The following is a 17,115-nucleotide window of genomic DNA, read 5'->3' on the forward strand; positions in this document are numbered from 1 at the left end:
ACCTCCTTTCTTTTATGCAAGCGACAGTTAAGATCTCTATTAAACGTCCAGTGTGTAGGATTTAGGGAAATATACTGTCAGAAATGGAACGTAATATGATAAGAATATTTCCTTTTAGGGCAGTAGTTCCCAACTGATCCAGTGTTGTATGAGTTTTTAGCATTTATTCCTTTTGTACAGCACTTCACTCAACACAAATGTGCTTTATAAATAGATCTGAGTTGAGTTGAGTTGAGATTGCTCCTTTAGTCATTGGTTCAAGGTCCACACAGTTCAATATATTTAGCATCGTACTTGCGTTTGGCCATATCGTCGAGCTTATTTGCTGTCTCTTAAGTAGCTGTCCGTTAGTCACTCACACTACAGCAGGAAACAGCACTTCAAAATAAAAGCTCTGAGCCAGAAATTCACTGTTAACTTAAAAATAAAGTGTGTTTTTTTACAAACTTGACTCTTGACCCACCACTTGGGGACCACTGCTTTAGTGTATAATTACCTGAAAATAAGAATTGTGTATCTACATAGGGAGTAGGTCCTTGTCAATGGCATCCACCATGTTGCAGCTCCATGTTTCTACAGTAGCCCAGAATGGACAAACCAAAGACGGACTCTAGAAAGGGCCATTCATGTTGTTATATCGACCACCGTAGTTAGTAGCCTCTCCGTGATGAGTAGCGTCAGAAAAACATTCATTTTTTAATGTGAGACTGCTTAATTCAGTTTTTTCACTGGTTTGAATCACTGGGTCTGTTTGTTTTGGAGAGTAGAGACCTCTGTGGATAATTCAGCTCACAGTAAAAACTTTGTTAACGTCTGGAGCTGAAGTTATCAGAGAAAAAAGGCGAGCACTCATTAGCAGGTGCTGGACGAGAAGCCTGTCTGCGATAAGATGAACAGCATCAGAGAAACATTGATTTGTAACATGAAACTGCTTTGTTCGGTGTTTTTACTGGTTTTAATCACCTGATCTGTTTGTTTTTGAGAGGAAGAACCCTCTGCTGATAATTCGGCTCCCTCTCAAAACTTCCTGAACATCTAGATCTTAAGTTTTAACAACGAACACTGAAGGAATTCTAACTGGGAGTTCATGCTTGGCATATGGGAGAAGTTGCCACTTAAGTTGCCACTAAATCCTACACACTGCTCCTTTAACAGAACCTTTATCAGAAGAACATTACTGTTCATGTCAACTGCAAACTGCCTAATCCTGTCATTTTACTACCACCTGTGATATCATCCATGCTGAGCTGACACACCCAGAGGAGCCTGTGGTTTTATGCACATAGTTCTTACAGGCTCTCTGGGACCTGCAGGCTGTTGTTAAACTTGTCAAACATGTAACAGATGTTTTCACTGCTTAACGCCAAATCTTTTGTCTTTGCCTAGTTTCTCTGGAGTCATGCACCAGACGGTAAAAGAACTGGCTCCCAAGTGTAACGTCAACTTCCTGCTGTCAGAGGATGGCAGTGGGAAAGGAGCTGCACTCATCACAGCTGTGGGCTGCCGGCTGAGACAAGAGCTGAACAATAAATAGAACACATTTCTTCTGTCTTGCTGGTATCTCCCTACATTTCTGTGCTCCCCCTCTCCTCTTTTCTGTTCTTTCCCTTTGTCCCATGTCCTCCTGAAGCCAACCAGTCCAGTCAACACTCCTGTAGCTGCTTTAGCCCGTCTGCGTGACAGAGGGAGGAGATAGCCTTCTCTGCTGTGTTAGGTAGCAGAAAGTCAGGCACTGTGTTGTAGTTAGATTATGTCTGATTAACCAATGTAACAATACCCAGACTCTTAAGGTTTTTGTGATTTCTGAGGTTGAATTTATCTATAGAGATAAAACACGCACATTCAACTCCTGCAAGAAATGTGCAGGGCAGAAAAAAAAAGAGTCCGCACACTCCTGTAATGCTCCCATGAGCTGTGTATCATCGCCATCTGCAGGACTCCTCTGATAACTGCAGTCTGTTACAGTATACCAAGTGCAACAGTTGCAAGACAAGAAGCATAGTAGAAAAATGTTCATCCTTGCAACATGTCGAGTGAATGCAGGGACATGAAAACACTGTTTTAAACCAAAGTTTCCAAAGTGTGTCTGCTGTCTGCTGTAGGCTCCTCGCTGTCCCTACAACCAGAGATATGAGGTGATATATAAACGTGTAATGAGATGAAAGGGAATATTTTTGCTTTAAAATTTTTAATATCTTACCCAGATATGATACAATATGTTATACATACATTGTTGCTATTTATTTTATTTTTGTATCGGGCGATGTTGAAAAATATTGCTGTTGCAATAATGAGGCGTACAGATGAAGCCCCTCAGCCGGTACCTGTCCTGTAGTGGATTTAATAAAGTATGTCAGGGCAGAAAAGTAACAAAAGTGGGACTTTCACCGTGATCTGCAGGAGATGTCACATGCTTGCTAAATGTGCAGATTTGGTCTAATTTATGACAGCAATCCCACTCTATTCTGATGTGCTCTATACTGTAAAATATGTCTCAAGAGCACTAGTATTTTACTAAGTAGAAATCCTTTTAGTTCTCATCTCTGCTGCTGCTAAGTTGTCGTCGTTGTCTTAAGAGGTGCTGGCTACCCTCATCATCACAGTGAGACTTATCAGTTACTTAGTAACAGCCATGAAACAGGAATGCGGTGCTAACATAGATGCCAGTGGAACAACAACGGCCAAATGATCTATAAGAAGAATATTACAGTAGCTGAAACTTTAAGTGGAATTTAAACATGTTGGAAACAAAGCTTCTCCCTATACTCACACACTGTACTCCATATGCTCCCATAGACTCAGAGGGGTGTTTGAGTGAACTACTGTCTGGCTCATTCATAGTACAATTCATGGAAAGTCCTATTTATTTTTCTCTGTAACAAAATCCCAAAAAATTTATTATTGCTGTTAATAATACTCATTAAAAGACTGGTGAATTTATCCACTGGTGTTTATATTTTCTTTGTAAATCCTACACTATAAGAGGACAAAGCTTTTCAAATAATGGCAGTGTAACTGTAACAGGTCATTGTGGTACAAGGAAGGATCTGTGAGATGCTACAGTACAATATACGGCCATATTTGTTAAGCACAGTTTAAATTCAAATCCACAACTGATAGTTAAAAAAAAGAAGAAAGAAACAGCAATGGCATTGCAAGTTGAATTTCCTACTTAATACTCACACTGCCAGAATATAGAGGTCAGCATCTCCAGCAGGTCCTGAGCTGCCTTCAGATGATCCCCAAAGCAGTAGAAAAGTCTAAAAGCCAGCCCCACGTCACACAGACACTTTAATCTCTTTGCTTCTGTTCACAAAACCCAGACTGTATCTGTCCAACACTGTCAAACAATCAGTCACTAAATAAAGAAAAGACAAACCTGTGTCAGTCCAGTGTTGTTTTCTTTGCACCAGAGATTTTGCACTTATGTACAAATTGTGTTTAGTGATGGTGTTAGCGTGTTCAGAGGATGGTAGTGCTGTAGTCAAGACCATCCACGTCAACACAAAGTGTATCGAGACAGAGACAAGACCAAGACTTTAAGGGGTTAAGTCATGACCAGTCCCACACTGCATGACACACTTACCATAAAATGTAAAACATGCAAACCATAGACGCGCCTTAAAGCGATGTGAAAGATCCACATTCCCATAAAAACTACAGAGGATTTTCCTTGGATCCTGCCATTCATGTGGGTGCCACTTGACACGCACCACCCTCCCAAACACCATTACAGACCAATACACCCCCCTATTGGCAACAGCACTCCCTGACGGAAGTGCGCCCCCTCAGGCAGGACAATGCACCATGCCACACCACAAACACTGCTCAGGAATGGCCTGGGGTACGTGAATAAGAGCTCAAGGCGTCAAAGTGGCCTCCAATTTCCCCAGATCCCAATCTAATTGAACATCCACTGGGCATGCCCGTACCTTACCTCGCACCCCACAGGACTCAAAGGGTCTGTCAACAACGCCTTGGTGCCAGACAACACAGGACACTCCCAGAGGCCTCGTCTCCTTGCCTCGACAGGTCAGAGGCTCCACCGTCGATCAGACCTGGCTCTGGCCTGTCACGGCTCAGACAAAGAACCTCTTCGGTACCAGTTGGTCTCACAGATACTTGATCATGTTGGGATCTGGGGAATTTGAATGCTAGGTCGATGCCTTGAGCTCTTTGTCACATTGCTTGGGCCATTCCTGACCATTTTTTACGGTGTAACATGGTGGACTGGGGGGGGTACTGTTGCAATGACTGGGGGTACTTGGTCTATAACAATGTTCAGATGAGTGGAGTGCGATAAGTGGCATCCACATGACTGCGCTGACCCAAGGTTTCCCAGCAGAACATTGCATTGAAATGAAAAGATCAATGTTATTCACTTCACCTGTCAGTTTTGACTGACCGGTGTATGGCTCCTTTTTTGCACTTGCTAATCAGTGATATCCCCATAGTTGTGGTCTTTAAATAAAATACTATTTTCTTATAGTCTTTGTCTGAGACTGAGGCAAGACCAAGTGAAAATGTGGTCAAGTCCAAGATGAGACTAAGACTGACCGATCTGGGTCGCTGTTCAGTAAGAACATAAAGTTCTGTCAGCCTCGGGCCATCTGAAGTGTCCTTCGGCAAAACACTTAGCAGCAAAGAATGTGTAGTATTCAACTGAGGGACCACTGCACACACTTACATATGCTGTCACATTTATTAAACACATTATCAGCTTTAATTTAGGCCACAAACAAATACCCTGCTGTTTTGTGTAGACAACAAACACAGATGTTTTCACTTTGTCACCATGAGTATTTCAAAAGTTAAAAAGTTTCTGCAGGGATTCAAAATATTTTCTTCTACATTCTGACATGTTAACGCCAACAGGCTATTTACAACATCATGATCCTGCTGCGTGATCACAACCAACGCACAGGGCCCATATTTACATTTACACCTCATAAACATCTCACATTAATATACTCAATAGATTACATTTTACATCACATTCTTCTATGTAGCAGCACTTAAACATCTTTGTCTGAGCTCTATGTACACTGTTAAAAAATTACAGTAGTGAAGTCAAAATCTACAAGGAACAAAACGTATGAATGCACACTGTGACCGATATGTTAAAGGAACTACTGTACAGTAACATACATGATGACCTTTTAATTCAGGAGATACAGTGAAGTCTAAAGTAAATTCAAGGCTGGTTTTCCTTCTAAAATGCCATCACCTGCACCAAGTTATAAGCACTGAGTGCTGTGCACGGGACATGTGCTCTTGAATGAGTTCATTTATTTTATTTCAGTTCTAACTGCTGACTTTATACCACAGAGTTCATCTGACAGCTGATTAACTGCTGTGTTGCTGCAGCACATAAGAGGAACATCTATATGGCCGACCCCACACTAACTACAGGAGCTGACCTGCACTTTGGTGTTAATTTCAAATACTGGCAAAGCTAAAAAGTCTTTTTTTTTTTTTTCAATTAAACTGAGTGACCAATAAATGACTTCAATTATCACGTTGTGTCTTATGATGGGTGAAGTGAAACAGAAAATGTCCCTGTGAGAAAAAGCCAATTTCTTTGAAAGAAGTCTGTGGCAATAAAAAGAAGGAAACACACAAAAACAACATTATTAAGGCTTGGTGCTCATGCCAGCGGACTGTTCATCCATTCTCTGCTGGAGAAAAGCAGCGACCACACAAACACTCTACGGTTACACAAAAATATATCCACAGTTCACAGCAGAAAGAAGCGACAGACGAAAGGAATGGAGGAGGAAAGTAACGTTTATAAAATGCCAAAAAATATTGTGAAAAATGCTCATTACTATTTCCCAGAGCCCAAAGTGACATCTTTAAATGTCCAAGCAACCCACGGACTCTTCATTTTCTGTCATAAATTACAAAGAAAAGCAACAAATTCTCACATTTAAGAAGCTGGAATCAGCAAATGTTTGGCATTTTTGCTTGAAAAATGACACAATTAATCAATTACAAGAGTTGCTGAATAACTTTTTTTTTTTTTTGATCAAATAATCACTTAATCGACTTATTATTGGAGCTACAGCTGGCCTTAACAATCAAAGAATAAAGCTCTCTTGTTGTCCAGTATCCAGGTGTAGTGTCTTCATATATAACTGTATTTTCACAGGCTTATACGTCCACTTTTCATCCATCAGCTTGGCAGTTGCATTCGTTTATGCTCTTTAAAAAAATGTAATTGGTCCCAAGTCAGGTTCACTGAACAACTCCTCACACACATTGGTGTATACTCAGCTCTGTTTGGCACTCGACAGGCTCTCCTCTGTCTTTACTGGCCGCAGTCTGTTTATTTTCAGCGTTGTTGCTGTTAAAAAAAAAACCCTGTTGCCTTTCCATGGAGAATGTCCTCTGCATGATTTGTCTCAGTAGTCACTTTTGTGCTGCAAAAGTCTGGCAGCTGGTGATTTTATATCATCTGGCCTCATCACCACACGTGTGTTGTTTGTGCTGTGTGCTTTCGGCGGCGTCTGCTTTTTAGGCTGCATGCAAGCATCTCTCTCTGTGTTGAGCTCAGCGCTGGCAGCCATGTTAATGTCAAAGGTGTTGTTTGTTTTAATGGAGGTGTGTGTGCTGTCATTGCGGTGGCTGCGCGTCATGGTGACTCTGAAGGTGTGCGTGTGCTGCAGCTCCATCCTGTCCTCCTCTGACACTTTGATGAAGGGACACCAGGAGAAAGCATGACGGAAACCAGCACGAAACCTGCAGAAGGAGAGAGAATTTTATTTTCTGACTCGTTTTTGTGGGATACTTGATCTTGAGGAGTTGAATATGTTTTTACCTTTGGTTTAGACAGCAGTAGATGATAGGATTGTACATGGTCGAACTCATCGCCAACCAGAATATTGCCAGATACACCTGACAAAGGAAGGAAACATGATGCCCAGTAAATAAATAAATAATTCAGTCTAAAGAGAAATGAGTAGCAGACATAAAGGCGGCTGCTAACCTGTTGAATGTACTGTTTTTTATAAATGTCTCTGTTAAACGATCCCAGTATGAAATAGATGTGGTAGGGCAACCAGCACAGGGCGAAGGTCACCACCACTACAACCATCATCTTCACCACCTGTTAGAAATTACAGAGAGGAAAAGTAAGCCAAGATTGTGATATTTTAAACTCCCATATCACTCAGGTCAGTTCAACTATGCCTGAGTTATCTGAGCATTTTGATAATATTGACAGTGACACGTCAAAACTTCAGACAAAATAAAAGTGGGTGACCTTTCGCTTGGCTGTGATTTGGCTGTGGTAATGTTCCGTCGCCTCTCCAGGGATGCGCCCACCCCACAACGATCGGCCAACTAAACTGTAGGTCACCAGCATCACCAGCAGAGGGAGCAGGTAAATGAGCAATATCACTGCATACTGGTAACTGCAGAGGGGGAAAGAGAGAAAAAAGCTCATGTTTAATGGGTTCAGACATCATGAACCAGCCCTTTGGTTGATCTCTGTCAACATAACTTTCTTTACCTCTAAACCAACACCATTTGCTGCCTATAGAAGTCAATCAAGCCCGCAATTAGAGGTGTCAGGAGTCTTCAGTAACTAGTTTTTGGTCCAGATGTTTCTCACGGTTTAAAACCTTAGGAGCTTAAGACAAACCAGAGGACACAAAACGTCCATACACACCAAAATGCAGACTTCTTTTTTGGTTTGTTTACATTCAAAAAATGCAATATAAGGGAATTGGAGTGGACTGTGTGTGGAGAATATTAAAGAGAGAGAAAATGAAATAGGAATGGCCATCTGGTCACCATCAGTACAAAAACTGATTGTTTGGATTGTTTGTGTTGATTTCTCATTAGCTCTTGTTCTTCTAAACACAATAATAATAATGGTAACAACAACAATGATAATAACAATACAAAAAACTACAAAAAAAAAATATGATTTTAACCATCCCCACTCTCTAACACTGCACTACACCATGAAATATGATGATTATAATCCTTTAGAGATCATATATATGTATGTATGAACAGCTAGAGGAAGTGGCTGACACTTGATCATGGCAGCACAAGAACAGGCCCTGAGCACCAGATGTATAGAGGCAGGGGTCCACCATAGCAGACAGGACCCCTGCTGCAGGCTGTGCAAAGATGCGCCTGCAACAGATCAGCACATAGTAGCAGGATGTAAGATGCAAGCTGGGACAGTGTTCACCGAGAGGCAAAACCAAGTGGCAGAGATACAGGAACATCAGTGCCGAGTTTGGACTAGAAGTCATCAAGTCCTGATAGGACACACCACTGAAAGCGGTTGAGAACAGCAGGGCTAAGATCCTGACATTCAGCTACTAGTTAACCAACCAGACACAGTGGTGGTGACAAGGAGCAGAGGAGGGCAGTAGTAGAAGATAAAAAGACTGAGAAGTACCAGGGGCTGAAGGAACAACTGGAAAAGATGTGGATAGCCTATATATGGTGCTAATTGTTCTTGTTCTGTTAGCATTAATGTTATGTGGCTACGTTTCAGTTTATAGTACAGATCACTCTGTGTTTTTTTATCACAGTTATCTTGTTCTTTCACCTTAGCTGATGTGTTCCCCCATAATCATCCGGCCAGTCGACCATGCACACAGTTCTGGGGTAGTAAAATATTGTCACACTGTAGTAGCACTGAGGGAATGCCAGTAAGATTGCTACAATCCAAATCAGGGCGATCACAACCTTAGTGGAGGTGGAGGAGAGACGGGGCTTCAGAGGGTGGATGATGGCCATGTACCTGAAGGAAGACAAAAAGGTTTAGTCATACATATCATGACATGGAAATGTGATGTTTAATTCACAGGAACAGGTGGAAGGAAACCAGACTGATTCTGTAAGGGGTGTGTCGACATCTGTACTGCAGATGGTGCAAAGTCAAGCTGTCTCTTCATGAGAAAACCCACACACTCATCCATCAAACCATTAGCTGTGAGATAATGATTTCAAATCTCTTCACTTGAGGTAATTAAAAAGATGTTGTCGGGTGTTCTTCTATGACAGCCTCGATCAAAATCCTTTATCAATACCCACAGTTTATATCGAATTACATTTTCTTATTTGTTTGTTTCCTCTGTGTTTTCTTACCTTTTCATCCATCATCCTGAACACTTAACTCTTAACCTAAAAAGCTTTGTGAGCTCAATATCCTGTAATTCAAACTGATCATGAAAAGTCGTGTCAACAAAAGAAGAATAATGATGATGAATACAAACAACTGGTTGTGGCAATCAGTTGTGAATCCTGCAATGTAGTTATATTTATTTATACTCATTTGGTTCACAACATTACTCAGTTGCAGTCAAATGATTGAACTATGACAATAAATCACTCATTTGAATTATCCAGGACCGACAGCATGAATATATTTGAATGGCTTCTGCCCCTTTTTCTCATTTTTAGCCTGATGGATAAAAACTGTGTGATCTTGCATGAAATTATTTGCATTAAATGAATACTTCAACCACAAAACCATTTGTAAATCAATTAGTTATGCTGGCTTTTCTTGAATTAGGGAAGAAAACTTTGATTTTCTGGCAAACCCTGGTTTCATAACTGACTGTGGACCACGTTTAACAGCAGCAAAACTATGCTGAAACAACCAGTCATATGCTCAGTACTTTCCAAAAACTTAGTAAAGATATGTTTCACTTTCAGATCAGTTTTGAATAGTTATGTTTTAGATAAAGTGCATGTGTTTGGAAAGTACTGAGCATACGGATGGATGAATGAGACTTGGATTATACTGCAAGAGTTATGTGAGAGTTAGTAAATGGATGTTTTCATTTTGCTGTTGATAAATGTGGACACCTAACAATCAGTAAATCAATATGTGTGCTGTTTTCTGTGGATTCGAGCAAAACAAAGTTATCCTCATGTTTTTAAGGTAACACATCATGACTTATTTATATAGAGATGGTCATTTTGTGGGTGTCGTATTCCTTGAAAGATGCAATTTCAGTGCTGTTTTTTTATTTTATTATGTTGTATGTAATAAGGTTAGTGGAGCATAAATAAAAAGGAAATATGTTAACTTATCATCATAAATCATGTAAGTGAACTCTTAAGTGTAGGCAGAAACGACAAACCATAAATAACACAAATGTTCTGTCAATAAGAGAAGGTTATATCATGGCTCTCTTGTGTAAATCCCCCCACCCTTAGGCCTTCGATTTGGTTTTATATCAGATTTAACTCTCACTTCTCATTTAAATTCTCTGCAGTTCACTCTTAAACAGAGCTGCAATAATTTGTAGTTGTCAACTAATTAATCAACTAATATGATAACCCAATTAATCAGTTTGAGTGATTAAAAAGGTCAATTTCTCTGACTCCAGCTACTTAAATCTTTGGGTTGTGGACAAACAAGACATTTGAGGATACAATCTTGGGCTTCTGGAAACACTGGTCGACATTTTTTCACCATTTTTTACATTTTATAGACCAAACAACTAGTTATTAGCTAAAAAAATCAACAGATAATCAACAGTGAATGTAAACATTAGTTGTAGCCCTCCCTACTGCTGATCTGATTGGCACCAGTTCCACCTGTAAAGGATAAGGAGAACGTTCAGGGTTGTTGCTGCGATATGTTGAATCATTCTATGAATGCAGATTATGTTTCATATCTATTCATATCTATTTAATATGTGATTGTTTTGTGCTTGCTGCTGCAAGTAATGATACCGAGGAAAACTGATGGTTTTATAAATTGGAAACTAATGAGGAGTTATCGAGTTTCAAGCAGATGCTACACTTGGTCTGATCTTAGCAGCTCATTTATCACGGCGTCCATCCTGAGCCACAGAGAGCCATGTATCATATATGTCATGAGAGAAATAATGAAATGTTCCAATGAAACTGATTTGGAACACCTGTATTGCAGTGTACATACAGGTATGAGGTTATTGGGGGCACCTGTGCTATCAAATGCAGTCTAATACAACAGCACTGCGATAAATTCTGCCTTTGTAATGTCCATAATTTTCCTTTTTTTTTGACACTGTGTTAGAAAGGTGTGGATTTAACATCATAGCCTTTTAATCGCTGATGGTGTTTATTCCACTGAATTACACTAACATTCCTCATAAATCGAAATGGGGTGGACAAACATTAGAAACACCAGCATCAGCACAATGCCATCTAACGTACCACATCTCCCCATAGCAGCCTTAAGAATGAACATAAGCTTCATTAATAATACAGTGTTAATTGCAGGGCATATCATATGTTAAGCACAGTTTCAGAGAGAGAACAGACTGACCATTCATGCTCCAACACGCATTAATGACAGCTGTATCTCTGCTGCGTGTTGACCCATATCTCCTTCATGCAGCATTTTCCTCCGTACTGCTGCCGCTGATATCAAGAGATGCACATACATGTGAATGCATGCTGACTTAGCAGGGAGCTTCTCTTTAAGTGCAGTCGACAAAAACCCTGACTGACAAAGGAACTCAGATGTGAGTGAACAATTAACTGATGAAAACTACTGCAATCTGTATCAAATACATAGTTGTACAAGTAATTTTCAAGATAATTGGTACTTAAAGATGGCTACATACACCATAATTAAAACCCATACAGACAGAAACATTAACATGTCACAGACAGTGTAGCAATGTAGCACTTAAGTGGGTTATTTGCATATACAACTGCTGAGTTGCTGTTTCAGTAAGTGGTCATCCACCCATTTCTGACTGTTTGCATAATGCAGCTTGTAAATGGGGTGCTGCAGGAGATGAGGATAAGTCCTCCATTAGTGTCCGCTTTCTAGTACAGTGTCTCTGTTCTGGTTTAGTTCATGTAAATCCAAATGCAATAAATGTACAGATTACACAGCAAAGGAACACAAGGAAAATGCCCTTGTGTGCCTGACACCAGACGCATCACCACAGACATCCAGCACTGGTGGAAATTTTAAAGACTAATCCTCAGCTATTGGGGTTTGAATTTCCCTGAAACAGATGGTATTATTGTCAATAACCATATTCACCAGGGCAGTCTCCTGCTCAGCTATAAAAAGTCTCTGCCTTCCCTCCATAGATGGATGCCTCTCAGTTACCTTTGGTCATCCATTACTGTGGTAAAACTACACTGAGAGTGGAGTCTGAATGCACCACAACATTACATGTATCACAGTAACAACAAGGTAAATGACCTGTTTTCCCCTAGGAAAGCACGTACAATGGATAAAACCATATAATAGCCGAGGCTGAGTTGCACACTGGCTGTCCAGCTTCTCTCATAGTCCTCCCATGCATGAGCACATAATGATCTGGAGGTGGCACCAAGTAACAATTACTTATCTTTGTTGTTGGTGGTGTCTTCCCCGTCCTCTCTGTTGTCTTGTAAATTCCGCATTGCATATATGTTTATAATCTATGTATCATTTTGCTATATGGATTGTCTTTCTGTACACGCAACATTTATTGCACGTCCTCAGAGAGAGCTCTCGTCACAGTTTCTCCGCCTGATGTTTCTTCTATATTGTACCCATTACAGTAAAGGGTGTTTTGGGGGTCGTTTTACCTTATACGCTTCAAGGGTATAAGGACAGAGGGTGCCATATGCTGTTCAGATTGTAAAGCCCCCTAAGGCAAGCTGTGATTTGTGATTTTGGGCTGTATACATAACACTGAACTGACCTGACATCATTAGGATCCATCATTCCAGAGCACATAGAAAGAGTTTTGAATATTTAAACATGTGTGGAAACAGATGAATGGAGTTTAAAGCCTTAAGAAATGGGTGTTTGTTTTTGTGGATGGCATCATAGTTTGGGATGTTTAAATATGCTCGGTTATACGTGAAAGAAGAAAAACTGTAATATGATACGAGGAAAGTTTTCTCACCTGTCGACTGCGATGGCAGCCATGGAGTATATTGATGAAAACATGGCCGTGATGGGGAAGAAGTTCTGAAACCGGCAGTAGCCCAGGCCAAAGTACCAGTCATTGTGAAGGGCATAGACAAAGTTGAAAAGGGTGTTGAAGGTTGCCATGGAAACGTCAGAGAAGGCCAGGTTTACAATGAAGTAGTTGGTGACAGTCCTCATGCGTCTGTGAGCCAGAATAATCCAGATCACTGTGACATTACCAGTGATGGACACCAGGATGATGAGGGAGTAGGCTATGGCCCAGAGAGCCACCTGAGAGATAAGAGGAAGAGGAGAGGAGTGAAGAAGAAAGGTAAGAAGACGAAGAGCAAATAGGAGAGGTGAAGGGGAGACAAGAGTAGAGAAAGAGGAAAGGAGAGGGGAGGAGAAGAGAGGAGAGGAAGCAAGATAAGAGAGGGGAAGAAAGACGAGGAAGAGGAAATGAGAGTAGAGAGCAGGAGAGGAAATGAGGAAGAGGAGAGGAGATATAGAGAGATGAGGAGAGAAAACAAGAGGAAGAGGAACGAAAAGGAGATGAGAGGAGAGGAGAGGAAAAGAGAAGAGAGAGGTGGGGATGACAGAAGAGAGGAAGACAAGAGGAGTGAGGAACCAAGTTCAGAAGAGAGGGGAGAGGAGAAAGATGGATTGCAAGAGGAGAGGAGATGAGAGGAGTGTAGAGGAAAAGAAAGAGAAGGAAGAGGAAATGAGTGGAGGAGCGGAAACAAGAGGACGAGGACAGGAGAGGAGAGAGATGGAGATGAGAGAAGAGAAAGAGAGGGAGAGGAAAGAGGAATGAGGAAACAAGATGAGAGGGGAGAGGAGGAAGATGAAATAAGAGAAGAAGACAAGATGAAAGAGAGGAGGGATAGGAATTGAGAGGAGACGATAGGAGAGGAGAGGAAGATACAAAAAGAGAGAGGAGGAAACAAGAGTAGAGAGCAGGAGAGGAAACAAGGAAAAGGAGGGGATATGATGAGAGACAAGGAGGGAAAACAAGAGGAAGAGGAAAGAAGGGAGGAGGAGGGAGAGGAAATAAGGGGGGAAAGATGAGATAGATGGGGATGAGAGAAGAGAAATGAGGAAATGAGATGAGAGGGAAGAAGAGGAAGATGGATTGTGAGAAGAGAGGAGGCAAGATGAGTGGAGAGGGAAAGAAAGAGGAGGAATAAAGGACTGTAAAAATAAATGTACTGTACTGTACTGTAAGTGTAACCACAGTGAGCAGCTCAATGATGATATAAGTGGACAATCAAAATAAAGAGCACAGATATATACTGAAAAATGAATAGACCTACATAATATCCAGCCCCAGCAATAGACTCCATTTGTGCACTCGGTTTAATTTGATGAATTACATTTATTTGTCAGGGATCATACAAAGCACTAATTTAATTCTAAGAGGAGAGATGTATTGTGCCAGATTTAGCTGCTGAATAATGTCCATGTGCAGGTACACACATACTAACACTACCAGTGCCCTCTTTAATTCATTTGGTCTCATCTGATCACAGTTTCCTCTAAAAGCTCCCAGGCTCTCCCCTAATGAGAAAGAGCTGGCTGTGACTTCAACCTGTTTCATCTCTCATCCCTGCTCTCCCACCTGCCAGTCGGGCTGCTGGAACTGATTCCCAATCGTCTCATTTCCGTCCTCCAGCCAGTCGGTGGTCACTGCAAACGGCAGTGAAGTGGCCTCCATGTCTCGTTCAACATGTCGAATAAGACTCTCGGCGTCCATAGTTTCCTTCCCGTTCACCTGGTGACATAAACTTCATATATAACTCTATGTGCGTCATTCGAGTCATAATGAGAGACTCAGTCGCCCAGAATATAACTTGATTTGGAAAAAAGAAAATCTCAGGCAGTTCATAAAAGCTGTTGCACAATCCAATCTGATTTAAATATGCTCCATTTAAAACATATTGAAATCTGAAACATCCATGCATCTCAGATTTCAGGCAATCACGTCAAGTGTGAAATTTCTCTGTGAGAGCATTTGGGTCTCTGAACATCAGCGGAGTCGCCTTAGTTAATAATCATACATCATATCACCATTATGGCAAGTTCCCCAGCCTGCTGATATGAGCCTAATCTCACAGCAGCACATGTTAGTTTTAATAAACCATTTCCTTGAGCGTTGAATAAAGCTGCACTTTGTTTCAGCCCACATTTGATTGAAAATACGCTTTGATAACTGTTTCTAACACAAATACGTCCATCAGCCAACGTCCATTACGCGCATTTGGCACACGCACACTATAACAGGTTTCTTTGGCTGCGGTACGCGCAACGAGTGATGAATGAATGCACTGGACGGCACCAGTGGAAAAAGTTCTGTATAGAAATGAGACAAAATCTCAGTCAGATTAACACTTACCTCTCTGGTTTGTCAGTTTTAACATCAGTTTGTCCAATCCATGGTTAACAAGGTCCGAAAATTAAACTCCCGTCTGCGTAATGGACAACCAGATCCATCCAATAATCCACCAGGACATCTCTACTCACTCTCCCTCAGACACACATAGACACACTCTTCCTCTCTCCTGGAATGTGTACCTAGCTGATTACGGGGCAAGCTGCTGAGAGCGACTGAGACGCACTGACAGGCAGGCACGCGTCTGTGCGCATGGAGCTGCGCCAACTACACATACAAAGGCAGAGAGACGGAGGGAGGGAGGTGGAGAGAGAGGGAGATGAATGAAAAGCCGAAAAAAGGCAACTCTGGCTGTGATTTTCTGCATCTTTTGTATGTTTGGAAAAATAAGAAAACTGAAGAAATGACACACTGATATTATATATTGAAAAAGAGACACAGGAGGAGTGGCATTAATTGAGGGCATGTGTTGGCTGTGCATGACTCAATCTAAAACAAGATGAGTATGAATGAAACAGAGACCACATCAGCAGGGGAGGGGGACGGACAACTTGGATGGGAGATGAATTTCTACAGCTATCAATTTTCAGCTCCCCTGAAAAAGCTAAAGCCCCCTTTGTGGTGTTTTCCCGTGAAATTGCCTATAAACTATTCATTATCTATCCTCTTCTGCGGTGCAGCGTGGAGTGAAGGAGACACAGAGAGGAGTGATATGCAACATGTGCAGGGATCGTGTCTCCTGGTCCTCTGTGAGCAGAGGGAGAGTTCTTTTGGAACTTTGACTGTTCATTTTCATTATGTGCGGATGTAGATTGTGTACTGTACGGTACAGACCAAAATGAAATCTCCACTTCCTTAGAAAAATGTTTCTTTAATGGAGTTCACATAAAGTTCCATGAATAACATATAGAAGAATATTAGATTTTTAGTGAACCCCAGCCATATTGCACCATGAAACTATTCAGTCATGCTGGTTTGCACATTACCATATACCTTCATTCCCACTACTGTTTTGCACTGTAGCTTGCAAATTACGCTGATATTGCATATACTGTGCTTATTGTTTTGTGTGTATATGCACATACTGTATATCTTCTGTGAACATGATTAAGTTTTCCTTTAATTTAATTCCTTTAATGCTATTTTTATAAACTTTGTTCTATTGAATCTCCTAATGATGTTGTTTTATTCTGTTCTATTTTAAATATTCAAACATCTGTTTATACACTGCTCAAAAAATATTAAGGGAACACTTAATCATCACAGTTTAACACCAAGTCAGTTTAACTTTGGGGATATCAATCTGTCCATTTAGGAAGCACAAGTGATTGTGAATCAGTTTCACCCACTTTGGTGCAAATGAAAGTGACAACAGGTGCAATGGAGAGGCAAAAGGAAGACAACCCCCAAAAAGGAAATGGATCTGACCTTAATCCAGTTGAGCACCTATGGGACGTTATGTAACGGTGCATCCAAGTACCGCCACAGACTGTCCAGGAGCTCATTAATGCCCTGATCCAGGTCTGGGAGGAGATCCCCCAGGACACCATCCACTGACTCATCAGGAGCATGCACAGACATTGTCAGGAGTGTTGTCAGGAGGTGATGTGATAAGATTCATGCAAGTTGGATCAGCCTGTGATTTCAGTTTTCGCTGACTGTTATCTCATTTTGTTCTCTACAAATTATACAATGTACATCAGTAAAGCTTTCAATTTGAATAATTTGTCCATCAAAGTCTGATGTGTGATCTAAGTGTTTGCTTAATTTTTCTGAGCAGTGTATTTTGTGTGTACCGTGAAGGAGGCTCAACGATTACATTTCATTGTGCAGTCCTGCA

At 41.0% G+C, this 17,115-nt stretch overlaps 2 protein-coding genes across 4 annotated transcripts in view; one reads left to right on the top strand and one right to left on the bottom strand.

Annotated features, from left to right (window-relative positions):
- The window catches only part of LOC125881861 (hexokinase-1), a 28,889-nt gene extending 25,507 nt beyond the window's left edge, over positions 1-3,382 (top strand). The window contains exon 21 of the mRNA XM_049565266.1: positions 1,387-3,382. Within this exon, the coding sequence (XP_049421223.1) occupies positions 1,387-1,534 (148 nt within the window). The 3' untranslated portion in view covers positions 1,535-3,382. The remainder of the gene's footprint in view (positions 1-1,386) is intronic.
- Positions 3,383-6,169: 2,787 nt separating this feature from the next.
- tacr2 (tachykinin receptor 2) lies at positions 6,170-15,471 on the bottom strand. 3 transcript variants are annotated; one of them, XM_049565592.1, is made up of 8 exons: positions 15,279-15,471; positions 14,505-14,657; positions 12,882-13,177; positions 8,573-8,767; positions 7,265-7,415; positions 6,989-7,108; positions 6,821-6,897; positions 6,170-6,741 (listed from the first exon to the last, which is right to left on the bottom strand). In XM_049565592.1, exons 2-8 carry the CDS (start codon positions 14,637-14,639, stop codon positions 6,405-6,407), a joined length of 1,311 nt encoding a protein of 436 aa, XP_049421549.1. In that variant the 5' UTR covers positions 14,640-14,657; positions 15,279-15,471; the 3' UTR covers positions 6,170-6,404. The 3 variants fall into 3 exon arrangements, with proteins under 3 accessions (XP_049421549.1, XP_049421557.1, XP_049421565.1); XM_049565600.1 differs by lacking the exon at positions 15,279-15,471 and having other exon boundaries at positions 14,505-14,891; XM_049565608.1 differs by lacking the exon at positions 6,170-6,741 and having other exon boundaries at positions 6,817-6,897.
- Positions 15,472-17,115: the final 1,644 nt, after the last annotated feature.

Source organism: Epinephelus fuscoguttatus, linkage group LG2, assembly GCF_011397635.1.
Source record: "Epinephelus fuscoguttatus linkage group LG2, E.fuscoguttatus.final_Chr_v1".
In the NCBI taxonomy this organism is placed as follows: Eukaryota; Metazoa; Chordata; class Actinopteri; order Perciformes; family Serranidae; genus Epinephelus; species Epinephelus fuscoguttatus.

Bases quoted from the DNA above. Each gene is read 5' to 3' on its own strand.
- tacr2 (XM_049565592.1), bottom strand. From the start codon at position 14,639: ATGGACGCCGAGAGTCTTATTCGACATGTTGAACGAGACATGGAGGCC. The intron at 13,178-14,504 runs GTGGGAGAGCAG...CTTATCTCTCAG, and splicing joins TCCAGCAGCCCGACTGGCAG to GTGGCTCTCTGGGCCATAGC. The intron at 7,416-8,572 runs GTGAAAGAACAA...CCCCCTCTGCAG, and splicing joins GGGGGAACACATCAGCTAAG to TTACCAGTATGCAGTGATAT.